The 17,451-nt window shown below is 42.4% G+C and overlaps 1 protein-coding gene across 2 annotated transcripts in view; it reads left to right on the forward strand.

Moving 5' to 3' along the window:
* The first annotated feature begins 1,355 nt into the window (after positions 1-1,355).
* Positions 1,356-17,451, forward strand: part of prkcg (protein kinase C gamma) — a 163,320-nt gene continuing 147,224 nt past the window's right edge. For both annotated transcript variants that reach the window (XM_004916331.2, XM_002934988.3), the window contains exons 1-2: positions 1,356-1,791; positions 12,826-12,857. In XM_004916331.2, the coding sequence (XP_004916388.1) occupies positions 1,622-1,791; positions 12,826-12,857 (202 nt within the window). In that variant the 5' untranslated portion in view covers positions 1,356-1,621. The remainder of the gene's footprint in view (positions 1,792-12,825; positions 12,858-17,451) is intronic.

Consider the following 17,451-nt stretch of genomic DNA (forward strand, 5'->3'; position numbering starts at 1 on the left):
TAAAAGGGCAATATTTACTGATATATATATTCCTGTTTGGTAAAATGTTATTATATAAACTCTTTGTTGGTTAAGTATTCATTTTGGGGGTATAGTTTTCCTTTAAGAAACAGGGGGTTGCAGCCAAGACATCCGTAAGGTAAGAACAATTAAGTGGAACATTTGCACAGAAACAGATACCTGCTGAATAAAGAAACGTGTCACATACGTTGCCAAAAGGCTCTTTTGTGGGCTAATGGAACACCAAATATTTTATTCATGGCTGTCATTGGGCAGAAAAAAGTGGACAAAATATCCTGTGCCTGTAGCCTTAGATAGGATTGGGTGCTTGGCTATTATATAGGTAATAATGCCCCCCCTGTTGCAAAGTATAAGGATATTAGAAGTCTCCAAAGTGTTCCATGACCATATAAATGTACAACCATAATGGAGAAGGACCTTGGAGTCCTTGTAGATAATAAACTTGGCTGTAGCAAGCAATGCCAGGCAGCAGCTGCAAGGGCAAACAGGGTATTGAGCTGTATTAAAAGGGGTATAGATTCACGGGAGGAGGGGGTTATTCTTCCCCTTTACAGAGCGCTGGTAAGGACCCATCTAGAATATGCTGTTCAGTTTTGGTCTCCAGTGCTCAAACGGGACATTATTGAGTTAGAGAGGGTCCAGAGAAGGGCAACTAAGCTGGTAAAGGGTATGGAAAGTCTCAGTTATGGGGAAAGACTGGCCAAGTTGGGTCTGTTTACACTGGAGAAGAGGCGCTTAAGAGGTGACATGATAACTATGTATAAATATATAAGGGGATCATATAATAACCTCTCTAATGTTCTATTTACCAGTAGGTCCTTCCAACGGGCACGAGGGCACCCACTTCGTTTAGAAGAAGGGAGGTTCCATTTAAATATTGGGAAAGGATTTTTTACTGTGATAGCTGTGAGGTTGTGTCTTTTTTCAACCTAACTTACTATGTTACTCTGTAAGCCCAATGCTGAGTCAAAGCGGTCCTTGGAGGGTGACAAAATGGGGATACTGCCCTGGGCCTGGAACTCCCCCCCCCCCCCCCCCCGCCCCCCAGAGCAGATTTGCCCCTGGCTCCTTGCCCCTTAGGGCTAGCTGCTTTTTTCACATCATGTGACTCTTTATAACTTCTAATATCTTCATATGTTTTTCGTTTATTTCTTCTAATACACAGGTATTAAGCCCCATATTATAATCGCTGCCACAGCTGATAGGAATATATGTGGGAGGCTAGTCGCTGCTCCTGTGTATTTGTTATCACTTCTGCCCCCACCCCCCTAAATTCTTATCTCTTTAAAGAAAACCCCTCCCGTTGTGCTGTGCCAGACAGGGAGAGAGTCCCCTCCTATAGAGGGATCCGTACTGCCCTCTCCCATTCCTCTCCTTAAGCTCCAGTCGCAGCCCCTGGCTCAGCTGCTGCACACACATTGTTGCAGTGTGAGAGACGGCTGCGCTACAGTCGAGTCGCACTGAGTTCCTGTGCATCTGCGATAGTCACAGCTCGCCACTCTCTCCCTCCTGCCCGCTGGTTTCTTTGCACTGTCTAATCGCTGCCTCTGGGGAATCTGGAAATCGCACCGGCAGCAGTCGCATCGGAGATCTGGACGCGATGGCTCAGGTGTGCACTGGCTCGGATGTGGAGCAGCCCTTTGTCAAACCCTTGTTCTGTCGGAAGGGGGCCCTCAGGCAGAAACTAGTGCATGAGGTGAAGAGCCACAAGTTCACGGCCAGGTTCTTCAAGCAGCCCACCTTCTGCAGCCACTGCACCGACTTCATCTGGTAGGTCTGCTGCTTATTTAACTGCCACCTGGCTCTACTGCCCACTGCCACCCTGGCTCTACTGCCCATTGCTACCCTGGCTCTACTGCCCACTGCCACCCTGGCTCTACTGCCCATTGCTACCCTGGCTCTACTGCCCACTGCCACCCTGGCTCTACTGTCCACTGCCACCCTGGCTCTACTGCCCAATGCCACCCTGGCTCTACTGCCCAATGCCACCCTGGCTCTACTGCCCAATGCCACCCTGGCTCTACTGCTCACTGCCACCCTGGCTGTACTGCCCACTGCCACCCTGGCTGTACTGCCCACTGCCACCCTGGCTGTACTGTCCACTGCCACCATAGCTGTACTGCCCACTGCCACCCTGGCTGTACTGCCCACTGCCACCCTGGCTGTACTGTCCACTGCCACCATAGCTGTACTGCCCACTGCCACCCTGGCTGTACTGCCCACTGCCACCCTGGCTGTACTGTCCACTGCCACCATAGCTGTACTGCCCACTGCCACCCTGGCTCTACTGTCCACTGCCACCCTGGCTCTACTACCCACTGCCACCCTGGCTCTACTGCCCACTGCCACCCTGGCTCTACTGCCCACTGCCACCCTGGCTCTACTGCCCATTGCCACCATGGCTCTACTGCCCACTGCCACCCTGGCTCTACTGCCCATTGCCACCCTGGCTCTACTGCCCACTGCCACCCTGGCTCTACTGCCCATTGCCACCCTGGCTCTACTGCCCACTGCCACCCTGGCTCTACTGCCCACTGCCACCCTGGCTCTACTACCCACTGCCACCCTGGCTGTACTGCCCACTGCCACCCTCACAGGGATCTGTGATTTCACCTGTTGCTAAACTACAGAGCCAGGATGCTGGGAGTTGTAGTCCTGCAACAGCTGCAGAGCTACCCAGATCCCTTTAGGTTTGAGAATCCAAGGAAGTAATAAAAAGCTTGGGCGAATCCAAACACTGGTCAGCAATGGGTGCTTTAATATCCCCAGTAATTGCCCTCCCCCCCATATAATATGAATAATAGGAGGAGGGTAGGTGATGGATCTGAGGGAATGCAGCTGCCCCCTGATCATTTCGATGGCTGCCCATCCTCATTCAGCAAACTAGGGATGATATCAACAAGTGGCTGACAATCACGCTCTACAGCTCCAGTCTGTTAACATCAGGGTTTTGTAAAGCCAGAGCCGTCTGAGGATGATGGGACTTGTAGCCACCTACAGATGCTTACCTATATATATATATATATATAATGCATGCCTATCAGCTATTAAACCCATATACACTGAGATAGATATAGATACTGCCTGTAACTGTAATGCTGCGAAACGGATCAGTGATGGAATTCTGTGGCGCTGCCTCTGACAATACCCAGCCATTAATAATGATAATAAGCTTATCCAGCAACATGACAGGGCTCCATTGTACTGAGCTGCCTATAGAGCAGAGGGGTTGCTACAGTCTCATCCCTTACAGGCGTTTCATGCACACGTTATTACATATACATCAATAAATTGTCCTGGGGGGGGGTACAGTATCTCTGAAGAACATGGGTGTTTAGATCACAGGCTCTTAAGTTGCAACTGTTTTTTTTTTTTTTACCTCCAAATGATGTGGTTCTATATGTTTTCAGCTGCCATAGACAGCAGGTAACAGTGTGGCATTCAGGGCCCCCACTTCCCATTCTGATACAGACAGAACAGGAACACACAGTTATGAGATGTATATTGCACTGTCAAAAAAAGTATAACAGAGCAGCCGTTTGGCTAATACAGTGGAGTTTACAATCTAAGGTCCCTATCCCATTCCCATCAGTCCCTGCCCCAGTGGAGCTTACAATCTAAGGTCCCTATCCCATTCCCATCAGTCCCTGCCCCAGTGGAGCTTACAATCTAAGGTCCCTATCCCATTCCCATCAGTCCCTGCCCCAGTGGAGCTTACAATCTAAGGTCCCTATCCCATTCCCATCAGTCCCTGCCCCAGTGGAGCTTACAATCTAAGGTCCCTATCCCATTCCCATCAGTCCCTGCCCCAGTGGAGCTTACAATCTAAGGTCCCTATCCCATTCCCATCAGTCCCTACCCCAGAGGAGCTTACAATCTAAGGTCCCTATCCCATTCCCATCAGTCCCTGCCCCAGTGAGCTTACAATCTAAGGTCCCTATCACATTCCCATCAGTCCCTGTCCCTGTGGAGCTTACAGTCTAAGGTCCCTATCCCATTCCCATCAGCCCCTGCCCTGGTAGAGCTTACAATCTAAGGTCCCTATCCCATTCCCATCAGCCCCTGCCCCAGTGGAGCTTACAATCTAAGGTCCCTATCCCATTCCCATCAGTCCCTGTCCCTGTGGAGCTTACAGTCTAAGGTTCCATCACATTCCTATCAGTCCCTGCCCCAGTGGAGCTTACAATCTAAGGTCCCTATCCCATTCACACTCACTATGGTCAGTTTGATCAGGAGCCAGTTAACCTGACTGTGTGTGTTTGGAGTGTGGGAGGGAACCCACAGAAGCATAAGGAGAACATGCAAGCTCCTTGCCAATAGTCACCTGGCTAGAATCAAGCCTAGAGCCGTGGTGCTGCCCACAATTCCCCCTATCAGTTCAGTTTAGTGCATATTAGATAGGCAAGAAATTGGTTTATGTGCCCTGCTTTAAATTGGAGAAGTAATTTGCTAGAGGAAATCCAGATGGCATAGAAACAAGCAAGGCACCCATTCTATGTCCGACATATTTTAGCTTTATTAATATTATCTCAGCAGGGGCCGGAGTATAATGTATATAGTACTTCATACATATTTTAATGGATTTTCAGTTTGCACGTCATATCATGAGAGCAAAGATGGCGGCAGCTTCTAGGCTTGCTCATTCACCCCATTTTAAACTGGAATCTACAGCCTTAATGGCATGCATGCAGCATGGCCAGAGTAGATAATGAATCTACATTTCCTGCTAATTAGCCATGTAGTATAAAGGGTCAATAGACACCCTGTTTAATAAGGATGTTTTGGCACTGCTGGGAGTTGTAGTTTAAAGAGTATTGCTCATCTGTAGAGTTGACTGGCAGCTGTACATGTTGCTGTGTGTTGCTGGGTGCCAGGATATGGTTACACTATTGCACATGTTTAGCTGCAATATATCCTGCATGAGTCGGAGTCAAGAGTATCACAGAATCCCTTGAGGATGAGATTTGTGTAGAGCTCAAAAAGACAATAGTCTCTTGCATACCTGCATTTTGTAAGCAATATCAGTTGCTCTGACTACTTTTATAAGATATGAAATTCATGCTGACTTCTCCAGGTGTGCAACCATTCCAACTGTGCACTATTTCCTCCTGTGCACCTATCCCAACTGTGCATCTATCCCAGATGTGCACCTATTCCAGCTGTGCATCTATCCCAAGTGTGCACCTATCCCAACTGTGCATCTATCCCAGATGTGCACCTCTTCCAGCTGTGCATCTATCCCAACTGTGCATCTATCCCAACTGTGCATCTATCCCAACTGTGCATCTATCCCAACTGTGCATCTATCCCAGATGTGCACCTCTTCCAGCTGTGCATCTATCCCAAGTGTGCATCTTTTCCAAATGTGCACCTGTTTCAAGTGTGCACGTATTCCAACTGTGCCCCTATTCTAGCTTTGCATCTTTTCCAACTGTGCATCTGTTCCAGGCCAGTTGTGCACCAATCCCAGCTAAGCATCTATCCTGAGTGTGCACTTTTTCCAGCTATGAACCTATCCCAACTGTGCACCTATTCCAGCTCTTCAACTATTCCAGCTGTGAATGAGTTCCAACTGTGTACCTATTACAGGTGTATATTGCAATGATGGAATTATTCCAGCTTTGCATCTATGCCAAATATGCACCTATTTCAACTTTGCACCTATTCCAACAATGCACTTTTTGCAACTGTGGACTTAATCCAACGCACCTATTCAAACTGTATACATTTCCCAACTATGTGCCCTATTCCCACGGTGCACCTACTGTATTCCAACTGTAAAACTATTCCAGCTGTGCATCAATTCCAACTTTGCACCTATTCAAACTGTTCCCAGTCACCCAGTTGTGCTGTTATCGTGCTCTGCTTGAGTTCAGTGCAAGCCTATGGATGCCAGGGCTCTGTGTTTCTGCAAGCCCTGGCACCCACACGCTTGGAAGAGCTGCTGTTGCATATAAAACCGAGGTGTGCACGATGGCCCAGAGTGTCTGTATAGTTTTATAGAAAGACTCTGGTTCAATAGAGATCACAAATAATTACCCTTGATCCGTCAGTCCTGTGGGAGTTCAAAGCGTTCTTATGTTTCGGGCGCTTATCTCCACTAACAATTAGGGAAATTCAGTGCAGCTCATTGAAGCTTTAAATTCATTTTTGCCAGTTCCTTTCGGCACATTGTGTAAAAAACTTCCATGATGTGTTCTCTGAATAATGATGTGAAATATCTTATTCTGACTTGGCCAAAATGGACCTGGTTTTTTAATTTTTTTTGTCTAGTATTTTGTAATGAAACCCATGTACAATGCAAATATAGTCAGAATGTCTGGATCACCCTGTTTTACATAGTTTATGGCACTAATCCCTGAGCAGCGTAGAATGTTTTTTTTTTTTTTACTTTTTTTTGTAAACTATTACAATTAATGTTTCTTAGAATATTTCTACCTAAGTGATAACTACATATAGGGATCCCAGACTTGCCGAGGATGTTAGGAGCTGTAGTTAACAAGAACTGAAAAAACTGGACTTTGACAACCCTAAAGAAAATTTGCTTCCTTATTATTTCTGCCATTAAGGGTGAAGACACACGGAGCTACTAGTAGCAGCTACTTTTTTGTGCCTACTAAACCCCAGAAAATCCCCTGTCATAGACAATACTGTGAATTGCCTCTGCTAAAACACACGTAGAGACAATTATCAGTAAATGATCAGCATTGTCTGTTTAGTAGCCACAACAAGTAGCTGCTACTAGTAGCTTTGTGTGTCTTCACCCTAAGAGTTGGATTGCAAGGGTAGTTTCTTGCTACAATTTGGGTTACAAGGGTAGTTTCCTGCTGCAGCTGCTAAGGAAACACTGCTTGCACTTTCTGATAAGTTCTATAAAAATACTTGAATTAAATAGTTGCCTGCTCCAGATTGGATTACAAGAGTTACCTGCTGCAAGATGGTTTCCTGCTGCAGCTTGGGTTACAATAGTTTCTTGTTTCAGGTTGGGCTACAAAGGTAGTTACCTGCTCCAGGTTGGTTTACAAGGGAAGTTTCCTGCTCCAGGTTGGGTTTCAAAGGGTAGTTTCCTGTTGCAAGTTGTCTTACAAGGAAAGTTTCCTGCTCCAGGTTGAGCTAGAAAAGTAGTTCCCTGCTCCAGACTGGGTTACAAGGGTAGTACCCTGCTCCTGGTTGGGTTACAAGGGTAGATCCTAGCTCTAGGTTGGGTTTCAATGGGTAGTTCCCTGCTCCAGGTTGGGGTTCAAAGGGTAGTTGACTGTTCCAAGTTGTTTTACAAGGGAAGTTTCCTGCTCCAGGTTGAGCTACAAGGGTAGTTCCGTGTTCCAGGCTGAGTTACAAGGGTAGTTCCCTGCTCTAGGTTGGGGTTTAATTGGTAGGTCCCTGCTCCTGGTTGGGTTTTAAAGGGTAGTTCCCTGCTCCTGGTTGGGTTTTAAAGGGTAGTTCCCTGCTCTAGGTTGGGGTTTAATGGGTAGTTCCCTGCTCCAGGTTGGGTTACAAGGGTAGTTCCCTGCTCTAGGTTGGGTTACAAGGGTAGTTCCTTGCTCCAGGTTAGGTTACAAGGGTAGTTCCCTACTCCTAGTTGGGTTTTAAAGGGTAGTTCTCTGCTCTAGGTTGGGTTTCAAAGGGTAGTTCCTTTTGACTAATTGCCCCAGTGCAGTTCCCCATAGCAGGCAATCAGATCTTTTAAATTATCATTTAAATTATCAAGTACCTGCACAGGTATAATTTTGCACCTATGCAAGAAATCTATCAGCCCTTCGTTTGGTTTTTATCTACCTCTATTGAAATTGGCAGGAATGTTTGTGTTGCAAGCTGCAAATTAATATTTTTTTATCTTTGACCACAGTGGAAAACAGATCCTCGTTCCTATAGGGTAGCACGTGATTTGCATTGCTTTGCAACTACCCTACGGTTCGGCCTATGTGATTTCACATGAACTCCTTCCAGGGTTGGGGGGGGGGTTCAGTATCCAGTTTCAAAGTACCGTATGTACATATTGAGGTATTGCAATTTTTTATGACTTCCTTTAAAATCCATTTTCTTTACACATTTTTTAAACAGGCAAAACAGTCCCTTATGCTTGGGTTAATCACATGCAATGCATAAACAAGCAGGGGCAATATTGCCATATGTGCTTCATTATACTTCTCCAGGACTGTATGCATACTAACCCTCATCTACATTTGGCATAAATAAGCTATTAGCAAGATTAACGGCATATGAGTAAGGAATTGGCACCTAATTATAAATGGGATATCATCAGTTACACTGAGCTGTACTTCTTCACACAGAAGATTAGAGTCTGTCTCTCCTGTCTTTGGGAACGAACTGGATGTTTTCTGGGAAATGCTATAAAATAACCAAATAACGGCCAGTGTCACCATTGAGGTGTAGAGCATTTATACCTGGTTTTACAATATCTGAAGAAACCTCACAAATATTTATAGTGTTTGTACCCTTCCCTCTCTAAAACTGATATAACGTACAAGCTGCCAAGTGTTATTTTTGGAATTCATGATCATCTCTGTAGCATACAGTACCTCCTAATGTTCCATATCACACAACCAGGATGATATACGCCAACCCAGACTTTCCTAGGCAGCCCCAATGTGCCCTAAACTCTAACTGAAGGGATGCGGAAGGGAAGCTGAATTACTAGGGATGGTAAGAGTATGATCTACTTATTTTTAGGTCTAAAATGAAGACTGTATCACCTAAATAAGATCAATGTGGAAGGTCTATAGCTTTAGTTAGGTGTCCTCATATTTGGACACCCAACCAAAGGAAAACCACTTGCAATTGTTTGCCATTTTCAGCACATCTAGGAAATATACTGAATTGCTGGAAAGTAGCTACATGGCTCTCAAGCCAAATTGACTGGTAACTCACACCCCTGGTTAGGTTGGTACCTTATTTCTTATACAAATAACATATGGGAGAACCTCATAAATGCTGATATCCAGTGTCGGACTGAGATGCCAGGGGCCCGCCAGAATACCCTGGGCCAGGAGCCCACTATCTAAACTATTATTTCCCCTTTGCTCGTTTAATCTCTTTATTACCCTAGTCTCTTTGTTCTCATACGGGAATAGGGAATGACCATGAAGCAGGCCACCGGGAGTTTTCTTGGTATCTCAATGGACCAGTCAAACTCCAGCAAATAGTTAGAAGCAAGAGGGCCCCACTGACACCTGGGCCCACCAGGAGTTTCCCTGGTATCCTGGTGGGCCAGTCCGACACTGCTGATATCTCAACCAATTATCATAAAATACCAACGACATACATCATATTTAAAACATAGCTCACAAGAAGATAGAAAGCTTGGAATAAAGCTACTCTAGGGGGCACATTTACTAATCCACGAACGTCCGAAAAGCGTCCGAATGCGTTTTTTTCGTAATGGTCGGTATTTCGCGACTTTTTCGAGCGCTCAATACGAAAGTCGGGACAATTCGCGAAAGTCGTACTGGCTATGAAAAAGTCGCGACAATTCACGACATTTGTAATGGCAATGAAAAAGTCGCGACAATTCACGAAAGTCATAATGACTATGAAAAAGTTGCAAAAAATACGAAAAATTCGCAAAATGTTCGTTTTCCAATCCGAATTTTTCCCATTCGGATTCGGATTCGTGGATAAGTAAATCAGCCCCTAGATGTCCACATAAAACATATCCTGACCTACAATGGCTTTACTATTACAGGGAGTCAATGATAGGCAGAGGATGTCTCCAGTGGCTTTACTATCACAGGGAGTCAATGATAGGCAGAGGATGTCTCCAATGGCTTTACTATCACAGAGAGTCAATGATAGGCAGAGGATGTCTCCAGTGGCTTTACTATCACAGGGAGTCAATGATAGGCAGAGGATGTCTCCAATGGCTTTACTTTCACAGAGAGTCAATGATAGGCAGAGGATGTCTCCAGTGGCTTTACATTTTTACAGAGAGTCAATGATAGGCAGAGGATGTCTCTATAAAATGACTGCGTTATCAGCTAAGAAAACAGAAAGACACTCTCTGACATAAAAAGCCATGGAGCAAAGATAAGCTAGGTTAGATATAGGCATCTGGTATATCAGAATAGAAAAGCTAAAGCAAGCAGTATCACAGGGTATTGAGGAAATTAAACCTAAGTACCATGGTCTCAAATATTTTGCTCTGGCTATGTTTGTCATTTTCTTTTTCTAACCTCGATTATAATTAGAGATACAGTATTTAGGGTGTGGAACTGAACTTCTCCTTCATGTATATGGGAAGGATTGGAGTTGACTCCATTAAAAAGGGCTTGGCTGACCTTCCAACTCTTAGCTTACGATTCCAGTGAGGAAAGAGAAGGATCTTCACTTACATTTGCGCCCATAACTTTTCCTTCAGTATCATTATGGTCATTCCTGATTGACTGATCCCCCATGGCCCCCGTGGCCACCATCTCAGGCCTTGATTGTCCTTCAGAAATGTGATGGGGCCTGGCAGGTGTTTAGCTTAGGAAGAGACACTTATGAACCACTTATTTTTGTCATGTGAATATGTGCCCCTAGGCTGCAAGCTGCAGTAAATATACTAGAATTGCAGGGTGAGTCTAGCAAGCTGTATTCATGGCTGAACTCCCTCTAGTTACATTTAAGGTGACTTATCTTGGCTTTTTCCTCGCTGCAGTACAGCAGGTCCCTGGTGTGTTGTGCCTAAAGCAGCAGATAGTACTCTTTTACAGCGATAATCAATAGAACAACAATTTATATGTATGAAAATGAATGCTTTTATAAGTACAGTTCTTGGCTCTGCATTTTGTCTGGATTAACTGTTTTTTTGATAAAAGGTGCCGTTGGCTGCAAAAAAAGTACTCACAGGCAGATGTATTTATAGTAAATTATGTAGTGCAAAATGTACAAAAAAATGTCATATTAATGAGCTATTTTCTTCTTCTGGTTAAATATGGAAAGGATTTAATTAGCACCAAGCCCAAGGTGTCAGACAGTGCTCAAGTCAATGAATAAAAGCAAATACAGTAGTTCCTATAATCAGTAATGATCTACAAGGGAATTAGCCATGTACACTATGGGGACATTAAAGGAACAGTAACACCAAAAAATGAAAGAGCTTTAATGTAATAAATATATAATGCACTGTTGCCCTGCACTGGTAAAACTGGGGTGTTTGCTACAGTAACACTACTATAATTTATATAATAAGCTGCTGTGTAGCCACGGGGGCAGCCATTCAAGCTGGAAAAAAGGAGAAAAGGTACAGGTTACATAGCAGATAACAGATAAGCTCTGTAGAATACAATAGTGTTTTATCTGTTATCTGCTATGTGCCTGTGCCTTTTCTCCTTTGAATGGCTGCCTCCATGGCTACACAGCAACTTATTTATATAAATTATAGTAGACTTTCTGAAGTAAACAGACAACTTTTACCAGTGCAGGGCAGCAGCACATTATATTTTAATTACTTTTATACACTTTCATTTTTTGGTGTTACTGTTCCTTTAAATGAACCTGCTGGATCTGGAGTAAATGTCTGTTGAATCCATTGGCTTTTGATATTTGGCACCAAAGGCAAAGTGGTCTTGTCTATTATGTCTGCCTTGTAAGATCTACAGGCCAGGACCCTGTTATTTGTGTTTTTACTTGCAATAAATAAATAAATAAAATTATCAATGTTCTTTAAAGGGTAACTCCACCCAAACACAACTTAAGCCAGAATTTCTCATTAACAAAACAAAGTAATTGTTATAATAGAAGATCAATTACTTCCTAACACAATCCCCTACTTAGATGTGACTTTGGTGCAACCCATGTTTAATGGTTGACCTCCTCTTGCACCTACTCAACAGTTAGTCACAAGTTCTTTAATGAAAATAGCCCTCCACTGTTGTAGAATGTCAACTGTACCAGTAGTGGAGTGAGTGGACTTTGAGTTCATGGATGAATATTCCTATGATAACATAATCGAGACAACTTTGTTGCTACATGGGATTTATGAAGAGAGTCTACTCCCTTTGCAGTGTGCCATGTCAGTGGCATATTGGGCCTTGTGAAGGGGAAGTAACATACACAAATTGCGGTGCAGCAAGCTAAACACAGTAGTTGCATAAGGTAGAGGAAAGTTGATGAATAACGACCTTTCTTTTTTTTGCTATAGCTCCGGCAAAGGCTTGGCACTAATGGTCAGTTAACTAATAATGCAGGTACCCATAAATACTCCATAGCTCCACATTAATTGGGGAAGATCTGGAACATAAGGGAGAGACAAATTACATCAGGTTTATTTTATGGGCAAAGCCATACACTGTGATTATCTGACCAAAATTTTCTAACCTGTCCAATTGACTAAACGACCGGTTGCCATGGTATGAAGATTATCGACCCATGCGAGGTCCGAAAATCGTTTCATATGATTATATTGGTGCGTGTATTGGTAGTTTAATAATCTGAATTCAGCAAACCTTTGCCAGATCAAAATACAGAAATGTAGCTTGGCATGGCTTCTTCATACCCATCCCTGGAGTCCGACCACTAGTATTTGCAGCTATTTAAGAGGTAGATCTGCTGGAATGATGAGGGTTGCCTATCCCATATCTGTCAATACAAAACTGATGAAGTTAGTGGCATCTAATGCTGTACAACATGTTTATTTCTATAAAATATGATATGACAACATGATTGGTGGGTTAATAACAGCTTGCTTCCAGCTATACAAACAGTTGATTACCCAGTCCCAGTACAATGCTGCTTTGACCAATGACTGTTATTTACTTTTTATACTGCCTATGCAAATAATGCTTTCTGCTTGTTTCTCCACAGGGGCATCGGCAAGCAAGGATTCCAGTGCCAGGGTAAGATATTATATGTTTAAAAGCACTATCTGTGTTTCTCAGCCACTCTCTGAAGAATGCCCATTGTTAGCATTGAGCAGATGTGTTTTCTAGCTATTGAATAGTTTATAACAAATGTTCTGTATGTTCTAAATGTTCTATTGAATGAAGGTTTACTGTTGGGAACTCGGTCATTATCTTTAAGTTCATGTCTTGTGTTTTATAGCTGAATAATTGTCAGCTGGATTTAGAAATCGGCCATTTGGTCCAATTAAAGTGTTGGGGGTCTTCTAACAAAACCTACAGAGATATAACGAGCTGATATCTCAAGCAATCTTGGGAAAGCTTGGGCTAGTTGTTCTACAAGCCCACATAAAACATATTCTAAGCTACAATGGCTTTACCATCATAGTAGTAGGAGTCAGTGGTTGACAAGAAGTCACAAGAAGGCTGCAGTATCAGCTTTGGACAGTAGAAAGCATATATTTATGAATCCCACCATACACGCAATGTTCTACTCCCCAACCTGGGAATAGAAGTGACTCAGCCAAACAATGGTGGCTGCCAACACAGCTGTTCAGAGCTACAGAGGATTAGTTATGTTGGGGAATGTAGGAGTAATGCAGCTGGTGGGGAGACCACGATTCCTGGGAGGTTTAGTTTCCCTTTATCAACTGAATCCTATCTTTAAGTAGGAATATGTCTTGATATGAATGAAAAGGGTAGAGAAAGTTTCATTTGAACTCACCTAGATGTGAGGAACAGTAGAGGCAATGGATTAGGGGTCCTGCTCTCATGTACAGGTGCCCCCTTGTCCTGCCCCCATACATTGTTCCCTGACACTAGACCGTTGGCCTTACTAAAGCCACGCTACCATATGCTATTTTGCCGTCATCCTGGGATGAGGTTCTGCTGATTAGTGAGGCAGGGCAGAGATAAAGCAGTTTAAGGCATTAATCCGCTCTAATGATAAGCCATGTTCACAAAACGAAAAGAATGTACTATATCAAACCTGTCATTTTAATAACCTTTACAAATTAAGTTAAAGATTTCGAATGTTTCAGCCTAGACATTCCGTGTTGCAGAGTTGCCATGACAACAGAAGGAGTCATTGGTGTTGATAACTGTCTCAGGAATGCCTCTATGATTGTGGGTATCTTTTTTTTTTTTTTTTATAGAAACCATTTTTTCTCTGGAGGAATGCCTTTTTTTTTTAAAAGCAACATGTTTATTTAACCAGCAATCATAACATGATTAGGTAATCATGTTAAGTGTAAAAAAGTGTGTAAAAAATACCACCTTTATGGAATATGCATATTGATTATATGTGGATACAAAAAATCAGCTTTATAACCACAGCACCATGTTATTACAAGTATAGGACCCATTATCCAGAATGCCAAGGGTATTGCAGATAAGGTGTCTTTCCGTAATTTGGATCTCCATACCCCAAGTCCACTAAAAAATCAATAAAACATTAATAAAACCCAATAAAATTATTTTGCATCCAATAAAGAATTAATTATATCTTAGTTGGGATCAAATACAAGGTACTGTTTTATTATTACAGAGAAAAGGGAATCATTTAACCATTAAATAAACCCAATAGGGCTGTTCTGCCCCCAATAAGGGGTAATTATATCTTAGTTGGGATCAAGTACAGGTACTGTTTTATTATTACAGAGAAAAGGGAATCATTTAACCATGAAATAAACCCAATAGGGCTGTTCTGCCCCCAATAAGGGGTAATTATATCTTAGTTGGGATCAAGTACAGGTACTGTTTTATTATTACAGAGAAAAGGGAATCATTTAACCATTAAATAAACCCAATAGGGCTGTTCTGCCCCCAATAAGGGGTAATTATATCTTAGTTGGGATCAAGTACAGGTACTGTTTTATTATTACAGAGAAAGGGGAATCATTTAACCACCATATCGGCAGCTACAATCGGCCCGTGTATGGCCACCTTTACGGAACGAATAGGCTGGGCCGGCGGAAGACACTCCCTATCTGATCTCATTACCCCCATTGCTTTGAAGTTAAGGATAATGTATTTGCGCTTAGTGGGGGAAGGGGGTTGGGCAGGGAGTGGGCTTCCCTGCTGGGGCATGTGGGGGTCACTGGGGGGACCCTGGGGTGGCAGCCCTACAAACCCCAGACTGATAATTTAGAGATAATTTAGTCACACTAAGCCAGGTGGAATTTGCTAATGTACTCTAATGAACCTTATGAGAATGCTTATGGTAAAAGCATCCAAATGACTGAAATCTTTGCCAGATTTTATGATTTATTTTTTGGTTGGTTGCTATGGGTTACTACACCTGGTGAAAACTTTAGTAAATGACCTCATTGCTCTTAGATATCCCAACCTTAGACAAGAATTTTCCTTCCTTTCCAGGAAATCACAGAGCCATTCTTCGCTCATTAAAAGGATTTTCAGACAAACAGAGCTAATACTGAGCATAACTAATCCTTAGTTTTATATATTTTTTATCTTTGGACTGGACTGTCAGAATAAGCCATGAAAATCATTAAGTCAGTTCCCTAAGGAGGATCATTGTCCTAGATGTAAAAATGATGTGTTTAGGAGTTAGGAATCACATGAGATGTGCTATTTTGAAGTAACCTGATTACAGCAAAGTTTGAGCATTTTGCTGTTTTGTCTGTTTTTGTTTTTCTGAAAAAGCCATGACAATAATTAAATATTTTCTTTAAGGAAAACTGTACCCCTAGAATAAATACTTAAACGCCAGAAAATCCCCTGCCATAGACAATACTGAGAATTGCCTCTGCTAAAACACATGTAGGGACAGTTATCAGTAAATGATCAGCATTGTCTATTTTTGTAGCTGCGACAAGTAGCTCCGAATTACAGAAAGCCTGTCTCCCATAGACTCCTTTGTAATCAAATAATTCAGATTTTTAAAAATGATTCCCTTTTCTCTGCAATAATAAAACAGTACCTGTACTTGATCCCAACTAAGATATAATTACCCCTTATTGGGGGCAGAACAGCCCTATTGGGTTTATTTAATGGTTAAATGATTCCCTTTTCTCTGTAATAATAAAACAGTACCTGTACTTGATCCCAACTAAGATATAATTACTCCTTATTGGGGCAGAACAGCCCTATTGGGTTTATTTAATGGTTAAATGATTCCCTTTTCTCTGTAATAATAAAACAGTACCTGTACTTGATCCCAACTAAGATATAATTACCCCTTATTGGGGGCAGAACAGCCCTATTGGGTTTATTTAATGGTTAAATGATCCCCTTTTCTCTGTAATAATAAAACAGTACCTGTACTTGATCCCAACTAAGATATAATTACCCCTTATTGGGGGCAGAACAGCCCTATTGGGTTTATTTAATGGTTAAATGATCCCCTTTTCTCTGTAATAATAAAACAGTACCTGTACTTGATCCCAACTAAGATATAATTACCCCTTATTGGGGGCAGAACAACCCTATTGGGTTTATTTCATGTTTAAATGATTCCCTTTTCTCTGTAATAATAAAACAGTATCAGTACTTGATCCCAACTATGATATAATTACCCCTTATTGGGGCAGAACAGCCCTATTGGATTTATTTCATGTTTAAATGATTCCCTTTTCTCTGTAATAATAAAACAGTACCTGTACTTGATCCCAACTAAGATATATTTAGCCCCTTATTGGGGGCAGAACAGCCCTATTGGGTTTATTTAATGTTGTATTGATTTTTTAGCAGACTTAAGGTAGGAGATCCAAATTATGGAAAGATCCCTTATCCGGAATACCCTTGGTCCAGATCATTCTGCATAACAGGTCCTATACCTGTACTAGTAGCTGTGTGTATTAATGCAACTCTAACTGTAACAGGAAGTAGTGTGGGAGTAAAAGGCAGAACTCTGCCCATTAATTGGCTGATGGGGCCTAGCATGTATGTGTGCCTTGGCTTGTTTGTGTGCACTGTGAATCCTATGATCCCAGGGGGCGGCCCTTAGTACTTAAAATGGCAATTTTCTATTTAGGATTACCCAATGGCACATACTACTAAAAAGTGTATTTGTATTAAACTGGTTTATTTAGATGAAACAGGGTTTTACATATGAGCTGGTTTATGCAATATATTTTTATACAGGGATTTTATAGAGGGTATAGTTTTCAATTAACATTTAACAGACAAAAATGGGGAGCAAACAGTGCCCCCATACCCCTTTATCCATCATGGTGGACTAGGGGGTTTGGCCGAACCGAAGAAACTGTGTTTGGTGCATCCCTAGTTCTTTTCGGACGAGTTTTTATTTGTTTAATTGTCTCCTTATGTGCAGTTCGTGCTATATCTTCATTAGCCCATTGCTTTTAAACTCTAGAGCTCTAATGCAGTGTCTAACAAGGATCAATACATATTGTGCAGTAAAGAACAAACAAACCCTCCTGTGAGTGGCTCTCTATTCTCACTATTGCATTATAAATAATGTAACAAATATTTGTAGATGTTTTGTTAGCTGTCAAGGTACGTGGCTGCCAAAAGCTTATACAATTTGATAAAAAGATCAATATTTGCTGAAAATATCCTACATACAAAGGGTGTTTGAGAAGTTCTATATAAAGGAGGATAAGGAGAG

Source organism: Xenopus tropicalis, chromosome 7, assembly GCF_000004195.4.
Source record: "Xenopus tropicalis strain Nigerian chromosome 7, UCB_Xtro_10.0, whole genome shotgun sequence".
NCBI lineage: Eukaryota > Metazoa > Chordata > Amphibia > Anura > Pipidae > Xenopus > Xenopus tropicalis.